General features: G+C 45.1%; 2 protein-coding genes across 3 annotated transcripts in view; both read left to right on the top strand.

Annotated features, from left to right (window-relative positions):
- Positions 1 to 7,317, top strand: part of mapk11 (mitogen-activated protein kinase 11) — a 10,733-nt gene extending 3,416 nt beyond the window's left edge. The window contains exons 2-12 of the mRNA XM_040172985.2: positions 1,155 to 1,284; positions 1,376 to 1,434; positions 1,547 to 1,658; positions 2,228 to 2,257; positions 2,810 to 2,857; positions 2,947 to 3,061; positions 3,167 to 3,238; positions 3,632 to 3,711; positions 3,914 to 3,992; positions 4,161 to 4,334; positions 5,242 to 7,317. Of these exons, the coding sequence (XP_040028919.1) occupies positions 1,155 to 1,284; positions 1,376 to 1,434; positions 1,547 to 1,658; positions 2,228 to 2,257; positions 2,810 to 2,857; positions 2,947 to 3,061; positions 3,167 to 3,238; positions 3,632 to 3,711; positions 3,914 to 3,992; positions 4,161 to 4,334; positions 5,242 to 5,315 (973 nt within the window). The 3' untranslated portion in view covers positions 5,316 to 7,317. The remainder of the gene's footprint in view (positions 1 to 1,154; positions 1,285 to 1,375; positions 1,435 to 1,546; positions 1,659 to 2,227; positions 2,258 to 2,809; positions 2,858 to 2,946; positions 3,062 to 3,166; positions 3,239 to 3,631; positions 3,712 to 3,913; positions 3,993 to 4,160; positions 4,335 to 5,241) is intronic.
- A 1,692-nt stretch (positions 7,318 to 9,009) lies between these two features.
- Positions 9,010 to 16,148, top strand: LOC120817132 (mitogen-activated protein kinase 12). 2 transcript variants are annotated; one of them, XM_078101570.1, is made up of 15 exons: positions 9,010 to 9,431; positions 10,020 to 10,149; positions 10,296 to 10,354; positions 10,450 to 10,561; positions 10,678 to 10,707; positions 11,029 to 11,076; positions 11,162 to 11,276; positions 11,403 to 11,474; positions 11,641 to 11,720; positions 11,885 to 11,963; positions 12,047 to 12,220; positions 14,903 to 15,142; positions 15,257 to 15,514; positions 15,629 to 15,877; positions 15,955 to 16,148. In XM_078101570.1, the coding sequence occupies exons 1-15, from the start codon at positions 9,313 to 9,315 to the stop codon at positions 16,041 to 16,043; spliced, it is 1,854 nt and encodes a 617-aa protein (XP_077957696.1). In that variant the 5' UTR covers positions 9,010 to 9,312; the 3' UTR covers positions 16,044 to 16,148. The 2 variants fall into 2 exon arrangements, with proteins under 2 accessions (XP_077957696.1, XP_040028921.2); XM_040172987.2 differs by lacking the exons at positions 14,903 to 15,142; positions 15,257 to 15,514; positions 15,629 to 15,877; positions 15,955 to 16,148 and adding an exon at positions 12,499 to 12,699.
- The last annotated feature ends 859 nt before the right edge of the window (positions 16,149 to 17,007 follow it).

Here is a 17,007-nt window from a genome sequence, read left to right as displayed (position 1 = left end):
AGCTGAAGAGTCACAATAGAATAGAGTGCAGTGCAGGACGACAAAGGTGAGGTTTGAGGTGAGCGTGTTGTGGTTTGCAGGCCTTCTTTTCCACACAAATAAACCCCAATATATTGCCTTTGATTTGCAATGTCACTTAATCCACAGCAACTAGCACGCTTCAAAAAGCTTTCAAGCAAGGTAGCCAGGGAATTAAAAAAAGTTCAAGGAGATCATGTTTACACCTTATTACTGACTAATTTCTGTGGCCGCTCACATATTCTGACAAACTTAAAGTGAAAACAGGAGGGGACTTTCCCAGACGTTATGTATGTATGTATGTAATCGTATCTTCCAAATAATATAGTTTGTAACTATGGTTCAATTCAGTGCAAATGTTCAGGACAAAATGTCTTTTGTCTCCACTTGAAATGTCCACTTCTCCCAGTCAGTGTTTCACTTCTCTCTCTGTTTCTTCAGCCCTGCGCAGCATTTCACAATTCTCCTCCATGTTTCCATCCGGTTTCTCTGTTGCCTGCATCATAATTGCTACTGAGAGTGTTGAAAAGACATCGGCACCACAAAGGCGGGGGCATCAGAAGCAGCAGGGCTCAGCGTTCGATGTGTGGAAAGACATTTGCATTTCAAAAGGCCCGACGCAATAAAACCACAGCACTTTTGCATTGTCTGACATCCGCATCTCTGATGTTCCACAACATCCTTTCCAACCTTTCACTATCTCACTCTCTATCTGCAGTCCGTATGTCTCTTTCCCTCGATCAATTATCACTGATATATAGCCTGAGGATCACCAGCTGGTAGTAGGTGTGAAGATAAGTTTAGTATTTTGGAATGAAAGGGAATAAAGGTTTGGTGTGTTTATTTGGTGTCGTTATGGGGCCTGGTAATATCCAAAAGGAGCTTAATCCTTTCTAAAGCTCACAAATAAACACATTATATGTTATTTGTTTAGTTTCTGCTACTAGCAGAGTGTGAAAGTGTTGATTTTTTGCTTCGAGACAATGTGCAGGTCTTAGCTTAGAAAGCGGGCAAACCAGCTGTGTCCTTTCCAAAAGTAACTAAAACTAAAGAAGAAGACAAGAAATGTTCGCATATTCCCTCATGAAACCAGAAATGATCGCTTGATTTCCTTGTATTGTGTTCTCTCTCTGCAGCTCGGCGTACGATGTCGTCTTGCGGCAGAAGGTCGCGGTGAAGAAGCTGTCCAGGCCTTTTCAGTCCCTCATCCACAGCCGCCGCTCGTACCGGGAACTCAGGCTACTCAGGCACATGAAACACGAGAACGTTAGTGCGACCTCATTGAAATAGACGGGAAGACCGCGGCCCTCTGCGTGTTTCCGCTGCGTTATTGATCAGCTCCGCTCTGTGTCCGCAGGTAATAGGACTGCTGGACGTCTTCACGCCTGCCGCAGCGTTGGAGGACTTCAAAGAACTGTAAACGCATGGATTCTGCCGTTGGAGGGCGGGTGGTGGAGGCAGCGATGTCTTACAGTTGCCATGGCAGCATCGCTCCCAGTCGCTCATGCACTATCCCCTTATTTTCCAGGTACCTGGTGACCAACCTGATGGGCGCGGACCTCAACAACATTGTTAAATTTCAGAGGTTGTCAGACGAGCATGTGCAGTTCTTAATTTACCAGCTTCTACGCGGCCTCAAGGTAATTTACAGCATCATGACACACCGGTTGTATGCCATGCGTTGCAATGCACATAGTGAACCAGGGAATCCCAACCACTGCCGACAGAAGACGCACGCCTCTCTCAAACTGTATTTTATTTCACACTTTTGGTTGTATGATGTTCAAATATAGATTTTCTTTGAATTGAATTGAATTGAACACAGTAACGCACACTACGTTTTCACATGCTCTCGGTTGCAACAATGTTTATATGTGACAAGAGTCTCTATATCAAATTGTAATTTCAATTTTTTTCAAATTTTCGAAGCCTGAATTCGGACACCTGAGTCTTATGTTGCAGCAACTCTTGCCATATTTCTATTTAGTTTGACATCATGTTATTCTTTGTGGGTTCCGTCCAAAGCTTGCTTGTTCTCACTGAACGGATCCGGCAGCCAGCAGGGCTTCACGGTTACCATGGGACAGACAAAAGCAGTCTCCCTTTACATCGGGATAATATGGTGAACTGCACTGTTGACCCCTGTCTCACTTTATGTGCTCTTTCTCCTCCCCCATCCTCCTGCTCCACCCCTCCGCCTGTCAAACAGTACATCCATTCGGCAGGATTGATTCACAGAGTGAGCGACCTCTCTTTTCCCTTCTTGTCCTTTTTGAGCATCAAGTTTGAAAAACATAACAGCACTTGCCTAGTTTGAAATAGAACTAAAAATACAGCCTTCTCCTTGTATCCTCCCTAACGCAGCTCAGAGGTTGGACAAATCTTTCGCTTGAGTTTACACAGCAGCCTCGTAGACTGCACATTTATTGGACATATTCTAGGATATTTTCATTCACATTTATACAGTTCAGAATTCAGAGGATTTAAAGTTTGACCATTTTGGCAGCAATATTTGGCAGCACAGCATGGTTGAGAATGGGTTGAACCGTTGATTTAAGTATACAATAATGCTTTTTTAAGACATTTATAATCAACAACTGGGTAGTACATTGTTGTTGGATGTAATTATTTTAGTTTGGTGTTTGAATCTGAATGAGTCTGCAAATGTGGTTAAAACTGCCCAGAAGCCCTTCAAAATGGAAGCTCGGTGCTTTACGCTACTTTTCATATTGTTATTCATCCTATAATCATGTTTCTGTCCGGCCTTTGTCTGCTCTAATATCTTTCCCAGGACCTCAAACCAAGTAATGTGGCAGTAAATGAGGACTGTGAGCTGAGGGTAAGAGTGAGCTCCAGTTTAAACCTACATTTCCTTCACCCCAGCCAATGACCTCCCATCAATCAAAGAATTGTCTTCCTGTCCTGCAGATCCTTGACTTTGGATTGGCCAGGCAGACGGATGACGAGATGACGGGGTATGTGGCGACTCGCTGGTATCGAGCGCCGGAGATCATGCTGAATTGGATGCACTACAATCAGAACGGTAACACGCCACCAAACTATAGTTTGTATATTTAATTGGCTTGTTTTTTTTTTCTTCAAACGCAAACTTAACTAAAGGATTAAACCTCTGGTGTTTCTGTTACAGTTGATATTTGGTCCGTGGGATGCATTATGGGAGAGCTGCTGAAAGGAAAAGTCCTTTTTCCTGGCACTGACTGTATCCTTTACTAGCATGTTGAAAGAGCCACTTCCATCCACTGCTTGTTTCCCCCTCTTAGGACCAACCTTCCTTTACTTCTTTGTAGTGGGCCCTGTGGATGCGGACCTCTTGTGGATTTGCATCACAATTGCGGGCCTTTCTGAAGGGGAGGTGTGTCAACAGAGGGAAGTGGGGATCGAATGGGAGCGATCACAAAAGACTGAGTCATCTAGTTTGTTTTATGTTGGAAAAGCGGAGCTCTAACACATTCGATTTACTGATCTCTGTGGGACGCTGACTATAAAACTACTCTCAGTAGAGCTCAGCAAGTAGAGGTTCTGCGTTTTCCTTCCGGACAAGCTTACTACAACGAATGATGTTCTAACAGACCTTAACGCCTCCTGCACTAAGATATTGACCAGCTGAAGAGAATCATGGAGGTGGTTGGCACTCCGACACCCGACCTGCTGAAGAAGATCTGCTCTGAACATGTGAGACAGGAAATGATGGATAGAGGAGTGGTTTGGAAAAAGACATCTGACGTCAAACATTGACGACCTGGTCTGATTTATTAGTCACTCCGTAGACAGGGTTGTTGACTGAGTAGTCGATATGTGTGGGTGTTGGGATGATTGATACACAAACAAATCATCCCCGATGTCACAGGAGTTGAATGTTGATCTCTTGTTGCAGGCACAGAAGTACATCCAGTCTCTGCCCTTCATGCCCCAGCAGGACCTGGAGAAGATCTTCAGAGGAGCGAACCCACTGGGTGAGCGATGCGCTGCAGATTGCATATTCAGTTTCTTAAATTCAATTGAAAGGCTTCAAAAGGGCTCAAGTTGTTGTTCCACGCATATCGCAAATGAGTAATTCGGTTACGGCCCTTCGGATGTGAAGCTTTGTCTCCAACCCTTCTGTCTGTTTCTGTCTCCGATAGCTGTCCATCTACTGAAGCGCATGCTGGTTCTAGACTGCGATGGGAGGATCTCCGCCAACGAGGCTCTGTCCCACCCTTACTTCTCCCAGTACCACGACCCAGACGACGAGCCCGTGGCCCCGCCTTACGACCAGACGCTGGAGAGCAAAGACCGAACTCTAGAAGAATGGAAAGGTGATATATGAGTTAAAACAGTATAATCACCCACTTACTGCCACTGTTGTCCTCAATCAACCCGGTCTCAGTCCCAACTCCAAGACCGACGCTCTGTTCCCCCTGAACATCCGACGCGCCGGTCTTCAACCAACTCTAATTAAAACGCCGTACTGTTAAACACTCAGAGGTACCTTGGTGGTGTAAAAAGGGAGATTGGACACCCGGTGGCTGATGTTAGAGGAAGTGCATTGTTCGAACAGACACAGTTTGAAGCTTGGGGGCACTGACCAAGTGTTTTACGATGAGCAGTCAGAATGTGTTGCCCTGTTTCCAGCTTAAGAGTGACCATCTCGCTTCTCTCTTCTTTCAGACACAAATGCACTCGCTGTTTTTCTCTAATAGTCACTTTTAGAAGGGCAGTTTTTGACTTGCAGAGAAGGAGGATGTATATATTGCCACGACGGATCCAAAGTGAGCTTCGAGCTTTTCCGGATTTTGAGCTTGCATTGCTGTTCTTCTCTACACCCACTACATGTAATATCGGAGTTATTTAAAGATGCCATTTCTGACATTACGAATACGATTCCGTTCCATTTCAGCAGGGAGTTTTACGAGTAGTGGAATGTCTCAGAGCTGATATATGAGTCACGGTGGATATTTACTGCATGGTTTGCATTCTAATTTTGAGTTTCTTTGTCTACCAAGCTGAACGAGCCCGATTATAAATGCACCGAATCAAAGCCGGCGACAGAAGTCTCTCGGTTTATATACAGTATGAAAGTGTCCCGGTTCTTAAAATATCCCTCACAACCAGTTTAAACACGTAAACCGAACTCATGACATGATTTGTTTGGCTTTATTTCTCTCTTGTGTGTGTGTGTGTGTGTGTGTGTGTGTGTGTGTGTGTGTGTGTGTGTGTGCTTAGAGTTGGTATTTGAAGAGGTGAACTGTGTCAAAACATCCGGCAACAAGACCGATAGCCTTCAGGCGGAGCAGTGAGCCTCTTTCAGGTGCGCCTCAACCCTTCCCCTCCAAAAGGACCAAGCGCTCAATGACCGGGAGGAGGAAGAGAACTCTGCATTCCCTCTTGCACATCGTAACCTCCCGCGAGCATTTTACATAGACGGAACTTTCCAGTTCAGAAGTTGCTTCCTTTTATGTTTCCGCTCGGCACGATTAAAACAAGGAACCATTGAACGTCAGGGATTGCAGAGGTTATGGTGATTCATGCGTGCAGGCAACTTCGGGGAACTGAACTGTGTTTACAGACCGGTAGAAAGGAATCAAAGAAAAAATAAAACCAACGCACACTAGGATTTCCAAAGCAATGACATCTGGTCCCTCGTGAATGACGAATGTCGTTTGTCACAGGAGCAGCTTAGCATTTAACCATCATACTACTGCATGATTTTTGACCATTTTATTATTTGAAAATATTACCGGTATTGTATTGCATTACTATTAAGACTGCTTGTTGCAAATGCCACACTGCTTTAAACGCAGCCTGTGGGTCAGAGAGACATTACCAGGAAATGTGACCAAATTTCAATCTGTTTTATCTTCATAATTAAAGCACGAAAAGAAAAAAAAAAGATATAGCAATGAAAAACAACAGTTCTTCCTCAGTCATCCTCTACTAGAGTAGTAAACACCAACTGTGCTATTAATTACTACGGTAATTAATACATGCTGGAGCAGCATGACTGTGATGCAAGTCTGTGTTTACAGTGACTGATATCTGGTCACCTGTTGGCTTTGGCAGCGGCCCATCAGGTTCCTATAGTTCTCTGTCGCGTCTTATGCAGCCCCGGTTTGTGTTTACGATGGTAAAGTTTTACAGGCATTTTGTCAGCTGTTGTAAACCACGATGGATAATAATACATTTCCCAGCTCCATGCAAGTAATGACTGGTCTAACACTCCCATGAAGTCTCTGTGTTTCCTCATCTTTGTTTTGATGAGTGTGCACATTCATTATAGACCATAGTATAAAAGCACCGGGGATGTTATTTACCTCACTTGTGGGTATTTCAGTAACAGTGAATTGCGGTAACGTTTGTAGGAGCAGCATGCGCTCAATGCCTATCCAGATTATCACAACGAATGGCTCGCTTCCCCACTGACATTGTGTCACTGCTCTTGCGGCAGACGGAATGTCAGTGAAAATGTTAAGAGAAAACAAGAGGACAAAGCTGTTGTTATGAAATGTAGAACAGAATGAAAACAAATGAAGAAATACATCTGCCAAGCAGATATAGGTTTTATAGAATCTGATCATCTGAGGACAAGCAGACCTTTAGGTTAAAGAGCTGCAAATCTTCTGTGATTGTAATCTATGGTAGCTGAAATACTTTGACACATAACACATGGTTTACGATCAAGCCCAGATTAGGTTTTACTTCACTGCAGATATAAGATGAAAAATGGAATAAAAAGAAAACCTATACCAAGTTTTATGTGTTCCTTTGCGCAAGTTTAACTTTTTGTTCTATGGCTCATCGCACTCAAATCGCAGCAAACCAGTGAGATTATTTCTGCCTAAAAGAAACAACCAAAATATATTTTTGAAGAACAAAAAAATCCCCTCTTTTTTCCTGTAATGGTTCATACTGGAGTGCTACATGTAGCTTTTTGTGCAAATCGTTGATTGAACTGAAAGCAAAATGTTTACAGTCAAAGTGAATAAAACCTTCCTGTCATGTCAGCGTGTTAGAGCTCTGAATGTTAAAGTGTTGTATGCTTATGTGGATGTTATATATGGGGTTGATTTGAATAGCAAACTGCAAATGGAATGTATACCTGTATACCTGCAGCCTGTGTAAGTTACGAGTTAGGTGTGTCATCTGAATACATGGTGGCATGTGATTCACCGGCAGCCATGAGTTTCAAATCACTAAGCTTCATTTCAAAAGTCACTTTTCAACCGATTTTTTTTAATTCATCATCAACGGGTAACATGCTTTGGCAAGTACACAACGGAATAAACAGTTCTGTTAACTCTTGTTTGTTATGATATTTTTTGTCTTCTACATTTTGTCTTCCACATTCTCTATGGACAAAGGTTATGTGACACCCTTGTACCCAAATATTGTTTAAATTGTTCCAATTAAGAACAATCTGTAGTGTGAATTGGTCGTTTCCACCTTTATAGCAACAGTTTTCAAAAGGTCCTTTTCTGTTGCTCAAAGCAAGTTTCATAGCTGTTCCAGTCTGGTGAGGATGAACATGGCTGCATTTCACTGCACAACCATCAAACATCTATGAAATAAAATGGAAAACTAAAAATATTTGTGTTGTTGTTGTTTAAAAAGGCTCTGTTGATGAGCCCGACTGTCGACGGGAAGAAACTGTTGGTGTGGCGGGAGGTCACACCACACTAGGGGCACAAACAGGTTTTGTCCGGGGTGAGAGGGGTCGGCTACGATATTTTTAGCTCGCTTCAGGGTCCTAGTAGCGAACAAGTCCTGGAGGGACGGCAGATTGCAGCCGATCACCCTCTCTGCAGAGCGGATGACACGCTGCAGCCTGCCCTTGTCCTTGGCTGTGGCTGCAGCGTAGCAGACGGTGATGGAGGAGCAGAGGATGGACTCCATGATGGCCGTGTAAAAGTGGTAAATGGTAAATGGCCTGTACTTGTATAGCGCTTTTCTAGTCTTCTGACCACTCAAAGTGCTTTAACACTACACAACATCATTCACCCATTCACACCCATTCATACACTGATGACAGGAGAACCATACACAGTGACACCTGCCATCAGTAACTACCATTCACACACTGTAGTCGCAGCTACAGGAACAATGTTGGGTTAAGTGTCTTGCCCAAGGACACAACGACATGCGGGTTAGCCGGGCCTGGGATCGAACCCACAACCCTCTGATTGGAGGACGACCGTGCTCCCCACTCACCCACAGTCGCCCGTGGACCATCATCCTCTTTGGCAGGTTGAATTTCTTCAGCTGCCCCAGGAAGAACAACCTCTGCTGAGCCTTCTTGGTGATGGAGCTGATGTTCAGCTCCCACTTGAGGTCCTGGGTGATGATGGAGCCCAGGAAACGGAAGGAATCCACAATAGTGACGGGGGAGTCACACAGGGTAATGCAGGAGGGTGGGGCTCTGTTCCCCGGAAATCTTCAACCATCTCCACTGTCTTTAGAGCGTTGAGCTCCAGGTTGTTCTGGCTGCACCACGACACCAGATGGTCAGACTCCCACCTGTAGGCGGACTCGTCCCCACCAGAGATCAGTCCAATGAGGGTGGTGTAATATAGTATAGTATAGCAAAATGGAATACATAATATATTATACTAATGGTGTCACGCTGAGGGTTCCTGTTTTATTTTGTATTTTCGTGCCTCTTGTGTCCCTGGGTTAATGTTTTTGTTTTTTTCCTCCTGTGATTGTCTGCCGTGTCCCTGATTGTTTCCTCATGTGTCCAATCGGCTGCACCTTCCCGCTGTATTTAACCCACGTGTGTCCCTTGTCCCCTAGTGGGTGCGCTAACGAATGTCGGTGAGTCTGCCGGGTGTCCCGCTGTTGTCCTTGGGTTTTATGCCCCCCCCACACACAAAAACATATGAACAGATATGCAATTCGAATAAATCTAAATAAATGAAATTGAACAGAATATTGAGCGTCGCGGACACGCGGTGTTTGATGGTCATTATCTATGATTGCGTTCCAGGCTCGCGTGCCAACTGTGCGTGGATGTATTATGGGGTGAACCTCAGTGGGGGGCAGATGTTTCCAGTGCGGCCCCCCCACACATTGTAGACCCACCCACATAGCACCCAGGCGACCAGGAGCCATGACTAGCAATATCTGTCTGTGTGTCCGTTTGTGTCGGAGGTTTCCCGGAGGAATTTGTCTCGCACCGAACCCTTCTCCGCGGGACGGACCGCGCGTGCGTCTCTCTCCCCCCCTTTGGAAATAAGATTAAACAAAAGACCGAGTTCGTTCGCATGAACGGAACCGCATCCTGACCTCAGTCGCTGCGGGATGGCTGTGCGCTCCAGGACGGGGTACTACCGACAGGAGGTAAACCGAACCGGGTGGGAGGTTCCGGAGAGGTACCGGGACCTGAAGCAGGTCGGAACAGGAGCCTACGGGACCGTGTGGTGAGTGAGACGTCGGCTCGGCTGTAGCGTTTTACGACGTGTGCAACTATGCGATGGATTTAGTGTTCTACAGCAATTTAGACCAGTGGTATTTAAAGTATCACAAAACGGAGCCAACAAACAAACAAAGCACGTCGAATGAAAGAAAAAAAAAGTCCCAGTTCCTCATTTTATCTAAGTACTTTTTTTTTAACACCAAGACTTTTACTTGTGTAATTTCGTGCCACTGCTGGTGTGGGACGTTTGGGGCCAGTATCACCACACAGCTGGCTCTGCAGGGCCTCTGTGTGCATTGTGTGGTATGGATGAGGGTCAACAAAGAAAACCAACCCCCCCAGTCTCATTGTTTGAAGGAGTCAAAGAGCCCGAGTGAGGCGCTTTTAAAACGCACCACTGCGTCGTTTGCAGTTGCCAACACACAGCCGTCATTGCTTGTGTTCACAGCATGAAAAGGCAAAGGTGTGATTAATACACCAGAATCTCAGGTGATGGAATTGTGCACATCGCAGTTGAGTTCGCCGAGGTGAAGCTGAACCTGCACCTGTGCGTGCAAAGTATGTGACGTACCTGTCTACCTGTCTGATTCAGTTCAGCGTGGGACCGGCGGTTGGGGGCGAAGGTGGCCATCAAGAAACTCCATCGGCCCTTTCAGTCCAAGCTTTTTGCAAAAAGGGCGTACAGGGAGTTGCGACTCCTCAAACACATGAAGCACGAAAACGTAAGCAAAGAAAGACGAAAGACACTCAAAGCATCCTGTGTAGTTTTTTTGTTTTTATAAACAAGGGGGACATGAATGCAGCATGAAGCAGGTTAATGCGGCTTGAAAACCGCGCTTTGATTTTGCTTGAAATTCGTCCCGACCAGGTCATTGGGCTGCTGGATGTTTTCACCGCTGAGATCGCACTGGACCGCCTGCGTGACTTGTGAGTGTGCGAGTGCTGCTGACTATAAAATAAGTGGTTTGCCTTTGTTCTTTTGGAGGAACCTGACTCTCTCTCTCTCTCTCTCGTCCCTGCAGTTACCTGGTTATGCCGTTCATGGGCACCGACCTCGGCAAGCTGATGAAGCTGGAGAGATTATCGGAGGACAGGGTGCAGTTCCTCGTCTATCAGATGCTCAGAGGACTCAAGGTGAAAACCACTGCATGCACGCTCCTCATTGCCCTCACCAGCTAGTCGCTGCAAATATGTGTAAACACGCTTTGAGATGAAGTTGCTGAAGCTGTCTGTGTGTCCTTTCTCCTCAGTATATCCATTCTGCAGGGATCATCCACAGGGTGCGTAAACTTTGACCTTTCAGACTGTGAGCTTTGGGAGGGGGGTGGGGGGAGGGGCTCTTGCTTTTTTTCACACTCTATCCCATTCATCCTAAATTCCCACACAATTAACCTCTTTCTCTGTCAGCTTATAGCCACGTCTTTCCAAATTTAGGACGGACTCATTTTATATTGATGATTTTATCGTAAAATATTTATGTATTCATTTCCTCACATACTTTGTTACCTGAAAGGCTCCAAGTGTTAACATCTAACCAATCATTTGCCAGAAGCATTGTGACGATCACTCTGTGCAACTATTCTCTTCATCTTCTTCTCCAGGACCTTAAACCTGGAAATTTAGCCATCAACCCGGACTGTGAGCTAAAGGTACACTAACTTGACCGCGAGCGGTTTTTAATGTGAAAGTCTGCACACTTCAATGCAACAGCTATGCTCTGTTCTGCTGCTTCAGATTCTGGATTTTGGCCTGGCTAGGCAGGCCGATGCCGAAATGACCGGCTACGTCGTGACGCGCTGGTACCGGGCGCCCGAGGTTATCCTCAACTGGATGCGCTACACACAAACTGGTAAGCCCTCGTCGTCACATCACGTGGCAACGGAAGTGGAGGAAAAGGTAAAGAGGCCTTGTTTCACCAAGCGGAAGCTGACGTCGCTGTCTCTCTCTCTCTCTCTCGCTCTCTCTCTCGCTGCAGTGGATATTTGGTCGGCGGGCTGCATCATGGCCGAGATGCTGCTGGGGAGGCCGCTGTTCAAAGGAAGTGATCGTATCCTTGGCGGCCTGGTTTTGTGCCTGTCTCTAAATCATTTAGTCAACTGCTCTCGCCGTGTCTGTACGTGTTCACGCTAAAGCCCGATGGATGGAAAAGAGAGCACGTGTTTGAAATGTAAAAATCCATGCATTAGAAGATTCTTGACCACTTCTACTGCCAGACCTGGATCAGCTGCGAGAAATCGTGAAGATCACAGGAACACCAGCTGCTGACTTTGTTGTTAAGCTACAGAGCCAAGATGTAAGGCTTGGGTTGCAATTGTTTCCGATAGTCAGCTTTTGGTTGCCATGAAATGATCAATTTAAAGACAAGAAGTACCAGAACACAATGTCTGGTCCATACCTAACTTCTGACTTATGAAAGTCCTTCAGTACACCAACTCTTTACCTCCTCTCTCTCGACAGGCCAAAAACTACATCAGAAGTCTACCAAAAGTGCCAAAAAAGGACTTGCAGTCTGTTTTCTCCAAAGCTAGCTCAAATGGTACGTAACGGTTCTCTGCTCGCCAGCTTTTGGCGGCACTAAACCCAGTTTTGCTGACCGGCAGATGAATGTGTGCCACGCAGCGGTGTGCGTCCTGGAAAAGATGCTGCTGCTGGACCCGGAGCAGAGGGCGAACGCCTCGGAGGCGCTCGACCTGCCTTTCTTCGCCGAGTTCAGAGATACCGAGGAGGAGACCGAGGCGCAGCCCTACGATCAGACGATGGACAACACGGACCTGCCGCTGGATCAGTGGAAACGTAAGAGAGAGGCGTCGGGTCCCTTTAGCTGTACGGAGCACTTCAGCCTCCTAAGCATGTTGTTTTGGGTTTCAGGTCATATTCAGTGTTGTTACAGTAGCTCGCCACAGGAGGTCCCCGCAGTTCTTCTTCTTTTTAAACATGCACTGTTACACAGATGTGGCCGTTTTACTTATACAACAAGAGAAATAAAAGTGGGGAAAAAAAGAGTTCCATAAGGATTGAACTTGGATATGCAAGTAGGCAGATGTGAAATTGTCTCTTTTGTGTTTTTGCAGGTCACACGTTCACAGAGATACTGACCTTCAGGCCGCCCAGAGACTCCAGAGAGACGTCACTTTAAGAGCACACACGTGCACAAACGCACACTTGCACCCTAAAATAATAATTTTCTTGTTGACTTTGACTGTGTTTGTGTAGGAGTACGAATATGATTAGTTTGTTAAAATGTCAATAAATCTGATATGCTTAGTTGTTAAGAGGGTCAGCTGTGTGTTTTTGTGTCAGATTATTTATCCATTAACCATAAACCGCATGTCCAAAATCACAACCTGTCTGCTCTATCTATTATGTGGCAGGGGGGGTTTTTGGGCCCTGTTTGCATTTTGATAATAGATGTATTTCGGGAACAAAGGGCGAGGCCCGTTGTTCAGTATCAACGTAAATGCTTGGAATGTAAAAGGGAATAATGTTACACACATATTAACCACTGCAGGTCAAACCAACAATTTCTCTTCATGTTCTAAGCGGTCAAAGAGAACAGGGCCAATGAAACGGACTGTTTTTCCCGTTTCTAGTTGTTTAATACGTAGCTGAGTTAAGATTTTATAATTGTATGTGTTTTCCAACAAACACTGAAACTGCCTCTCACACTGGATAAATCTAAATTGGTTGTTTGTTGATGAAGAACATCGGCTAAATGCCACCCTGTACAAGGTTTGATCTCTTAAGAGAGCAATACATTTGTCATTAGAGTGACTAAGAAGGCAGATATGTTTCCCCTTGGCTCTCCTATAAGAGCTGTTTGCCTGCTGATGTTGACTGACTGACTGACTGAGCAGTGCTAGCCTTCTATTTCCTGGTGGCTGTACGCTTGAGGTTCTTGCGGCACAATGGATAATACCGTCACATATCATATAGGACGCTCAGATCTCAGAAGAATTCTGTTGCTTCTTTTGCTGTCAGGTAATACAAGGGTTTTCTTTATTTGAAAACTACCAGTGGAAGACCTGGTTTATAGTTGTGATAACATCACATTTTAATGGCTGTTGGGAAAACGTTTTTTTTACTGGGTTCTTTACTTTGTGTATAATACCAACTGTAAATATAATGGATCGTGAATTACACTAAACGCTTACGGTACTTTAGTTAAGTTTTCCATTTCACCTTACTTTGTGGGACTGCTCCTGCCTTCAGAAGTGATTATGATAGTTTCTACTGGATGCTGGTGTGGTGGTCGGCACTGTGTGGAGTCTGCATGTTCTCCCCGTGTCTGCGTGGGTTTCTCCGGGTTCTCCGGCTCCCTCCCACAGTCCGGAGACGTGCTCTGGGGAGTACGTGGGTCTAACGTGCCCGTAGGTGTGTCCAGGGTGAACCTGGTCCTTCGCCCGATGTTGGCTGGAATTGAGCCCCCCCCCTTCATATGTATGACTATGAAGGAAAAGTAGCTTTGAAGATGACTGACTGGTGACTACAGTTAGTAATCATTTAAAAGATAAAGAAATATATAAGCTTTTTAAAATGGTCGATAAAACTAAACAACACAATGATCACAATGATCTCCACCTCAACCAGCTACAATAGTGAAATGCTACACACACATATAACATATAATTTTGGTATAACCGGGGCTATTATCTTAGCTAATTTGAGTGTAATTTGCTCAAAATATGTTATATGTTATACTTTTTAATACTTTTTCTTACATGTAAAATGTACTTTAACACCTTAAATGGTAGCTTCATTCCAGCACTAAAATAGAAGATTTGTAAAGTTAGCAAACTATCAAAGACTGATTTATGTCAGTGATGTTTGGCTAACCATAGCTAACTACCCTCCTGCTCAGACATGTTCAAGTGTAGCAGCAAAAGGCTTGAGTTTATTAGACAGCATTTTATTCCTTTGACATTAACATTTTGTTTGAAACAGTAAAAATGTGTTATTCATTCGTAGAGAAGTTATGCCAACAAGCTATATTCATTTGTTTGGACCTTATTCCACTTCAACTTTCTTTGTACAAATCGACAGAATGTATCATGAAGAATTTCTAAGATGGCCGCTGTTATCAGAATGAACCTGTTGACCTGCCGAGTAGCTAATTATTTCTTCCACAGATCTTTTGTGACTGTGTGTTTGCATTTGCCCGAAAGTCAACAGAGAGGAGCCGCGCTCAATCAAAGTAACATTTCCAGAGCAATGATACTCTAGTGTTTGAGTTAACAGTGAACATGTCATCGCCCCTGCAGGCCTTCAGCCAGTATTGTCTACAGATGGAGAGAAAACCGAACTATATGGCGACAAAGAGAGTGAGTGATTTCATATAAAAAAATTAACCTTTATCTAACACGCTATCTTTATCAATTTTAACCTCCAGATAATAAAAAAAAAACACTATAATATACGGTGACTGCAAAGAAGTGAAAAGTGAATAATTGATATTGTCCTTTTCAGATGCAGAGAAAGTTGCCTGTACAATTGTCGGTCCAGAATACGTGACTGTGGGAGTGCCGAGCAGCGTTGAGTGTTACAGCGACTGCCGAGCTTGTACCTATTCTATGTCTTTGGATGGACAGAGCGCCGCCGGTCAGGGCAACGTGTTGGCCTTCACTGTTACCAGCTGGGCGGAGGCGCTGACAGTGACGTGTACAGTCACAGCGGGCAAAGGTGTGAATGCCACGGCAACAAAGCGACTGCAAGTGTTAGGTAAAGGAGGGCTGCTTTCTTTATTTATGAATGGAAATGTTGTTATGGTTGGCGTATGCGTAATTGGTCCACCGCTGCTCTCTAATGACTCATGTGTTTGTCTTCCTCACTTAGCCGGCCCTGCCAACGTTTCCATCTCAGGCCCCGACCTGATGGATCCATCTGTGAGCCACACCTACAGCTGCCACGCTTACTGTCGGCCATCTTGCGCCTACGCCTGGAAGACGGATAAAGGCCCGTGGATGAGTGGTCAGGGGAATGTCATTTCTATCACTCCTCGGGAGATGGACAGCTCCAGAGTTCTCATCTGCAAAGCCACCAACAGCGTGTCCAAGCTTTTTGTCGGCGCTGTTCGAAGCATAGCTGTGATATGTAAGCGAAAGGGTCTCACTGCAAGGGCAAAAGACACCTTTTCCAGTAAAAGTATTTAATTAATAAACAGAGACTGTGTTACAATTGATTATCCTGACTTCTGCTTTCTTCCAGCTGGTCCAGCAAAGGTTGAGATCATCGGCCCCGACGTGATAGAACTTGCAGAAAAGTACACGTACGTGTGCTCTGCTGAATGCGTGCCCGCTTGCCGCTACGCCTCGTCAATGGGCAATCAGACCGTGAGGGGCGGCGTGATGGAGATAATGGTGGATCACCCGCTGAAGTCGGTCACTCTCAAGTGCGAGGCTCAGAACACCGCTTCGAGGAGAACCGCCGTGGCGTCAAAGACAGTGCAGATAGCGCGTAGGTTTTAACGGGCATCGACGCGCATCCGCTCGATGCTTCACACGGATACTCAAACGTTGTTTTCTTGTGCTCAGGGGCAGACCGGAACCCGTCCACCCGCCCTGGAGAGGCCTCCGCTCTGCTGCTGCTGGCCTTCATCATTTCTGCTCTTTTGCCACAGTGACAGGCGTTGTGTCGAGGGGGGCGGGATCATGATCCTAGCAAAGTGTTGTTTTGGGTGCTTTTTAAATGTTATTTAAGCTGCAATAGCGTTTGCAGATGTATTGTCCCCAACGTAATCAAAGTAATTATTTCTCTTCCAGTCTTTGTCTTCCTCTGTCAGATCTTTCCTCCTTTCAGTGGCTTTGTGATGAATTATTGGTCTAGGTGTTTCACACTGCATTCTTCTCTGTTGGTGTGGCAGGCTGAAAGGAGGCCGAAGCTCATTTGAACTTTCCAGCGAGAGGCGTGTAAAAAACACTTCCACATCCAAGTGGGGACATGTAATGACTGTGTTGACTCTGTAAGATTCTTCCACATTGATAAAAAATAATAAATATTGATGCCTTTAAGCCTGGAAGACTAAGATATTTTCTTTAGCAACCACACATGCACAATTTCACATTACTTCCCCATATCCGTTTCGTTATAATATACTTGCATATCACCCAATAACAACAACAAACAACAAAATAGCTGGATGCCATTATACAATTAACATGGCTGATTCATTTTCTTTATCAGCTTATCTAATTACTGTGCCATCACATTTGATTACTCATTAGTGAGGCATAGAGCCGAACAACCGAAGTGAGGGAATGCTATTAGATGACAATAGCCAACCGCGTCATGAAGCTAACGCTACTTTCCTTCATCTGTCAAATATAACTAATAGCATTTCATCTTCACATGTTTCTGTTTTGCTCCAGCAACACACATGCAAGCTAACAAGTCCTCTCTATAGGGGCTCGCTCCCCCTGCAACCGATAAACCAATAGTACACAGGGAGAGTTCTACGGCACGCAGAGAAGAAGAGGTTGGACTCTTACACACGTCATTCAAAAACACACAACAATTAAGTACATATGCTGAAAGGAAAAAGAGGAATAGGAGAATTCTGGTGGGGTCTGTAACCCCAGCGAGGATGT

This window comes from Gasterosteus aculeatus, chromosome 4, assembly GCF_964276395.1.
Source record: "Gasterosteus aculeatus chromosome 4, fGasAcu3.hap1.1, whole genome shotgun sequence".
NCBI classification, from domain to species: Eukaryota; Metazoa; Chordata; class Actinopteri; order Perciformes; family Gasterosteidae; genus Gasterosteus; species Gasterosteus aculeatus.
The sequence above is the reverse complement of the archived record's forward strand: the minus strand, read 5'-3'. Positions and strand labels throughout refer to the sequence as shown.

Excerpts from the sequence above, each read along its gene's own strand:
- LOC120817132 (XM_078101570.1), top strand. The coding sequence starts at position 9,313 with ATGGCTGTGCGCTCCAGGACGGGGTACTACCGACAGGAGGTAAACCGA. Across the intron at positions 9,432-10,019 it reads GGAGCCTACGGGACCGTGTG|TTCAGCGTGGGACCGGCGGT; the intron begins GTGAGTGAGACG and ends TGTCTGATTCAG. Across the intron at positions 10,150-10,295 it reads AACACATGAAGCACGAAAAC|GTCATTGGGCTGCTGGATGT; the intron begins GTAAGCAAAGAA and ends CGTCCCGACCAG.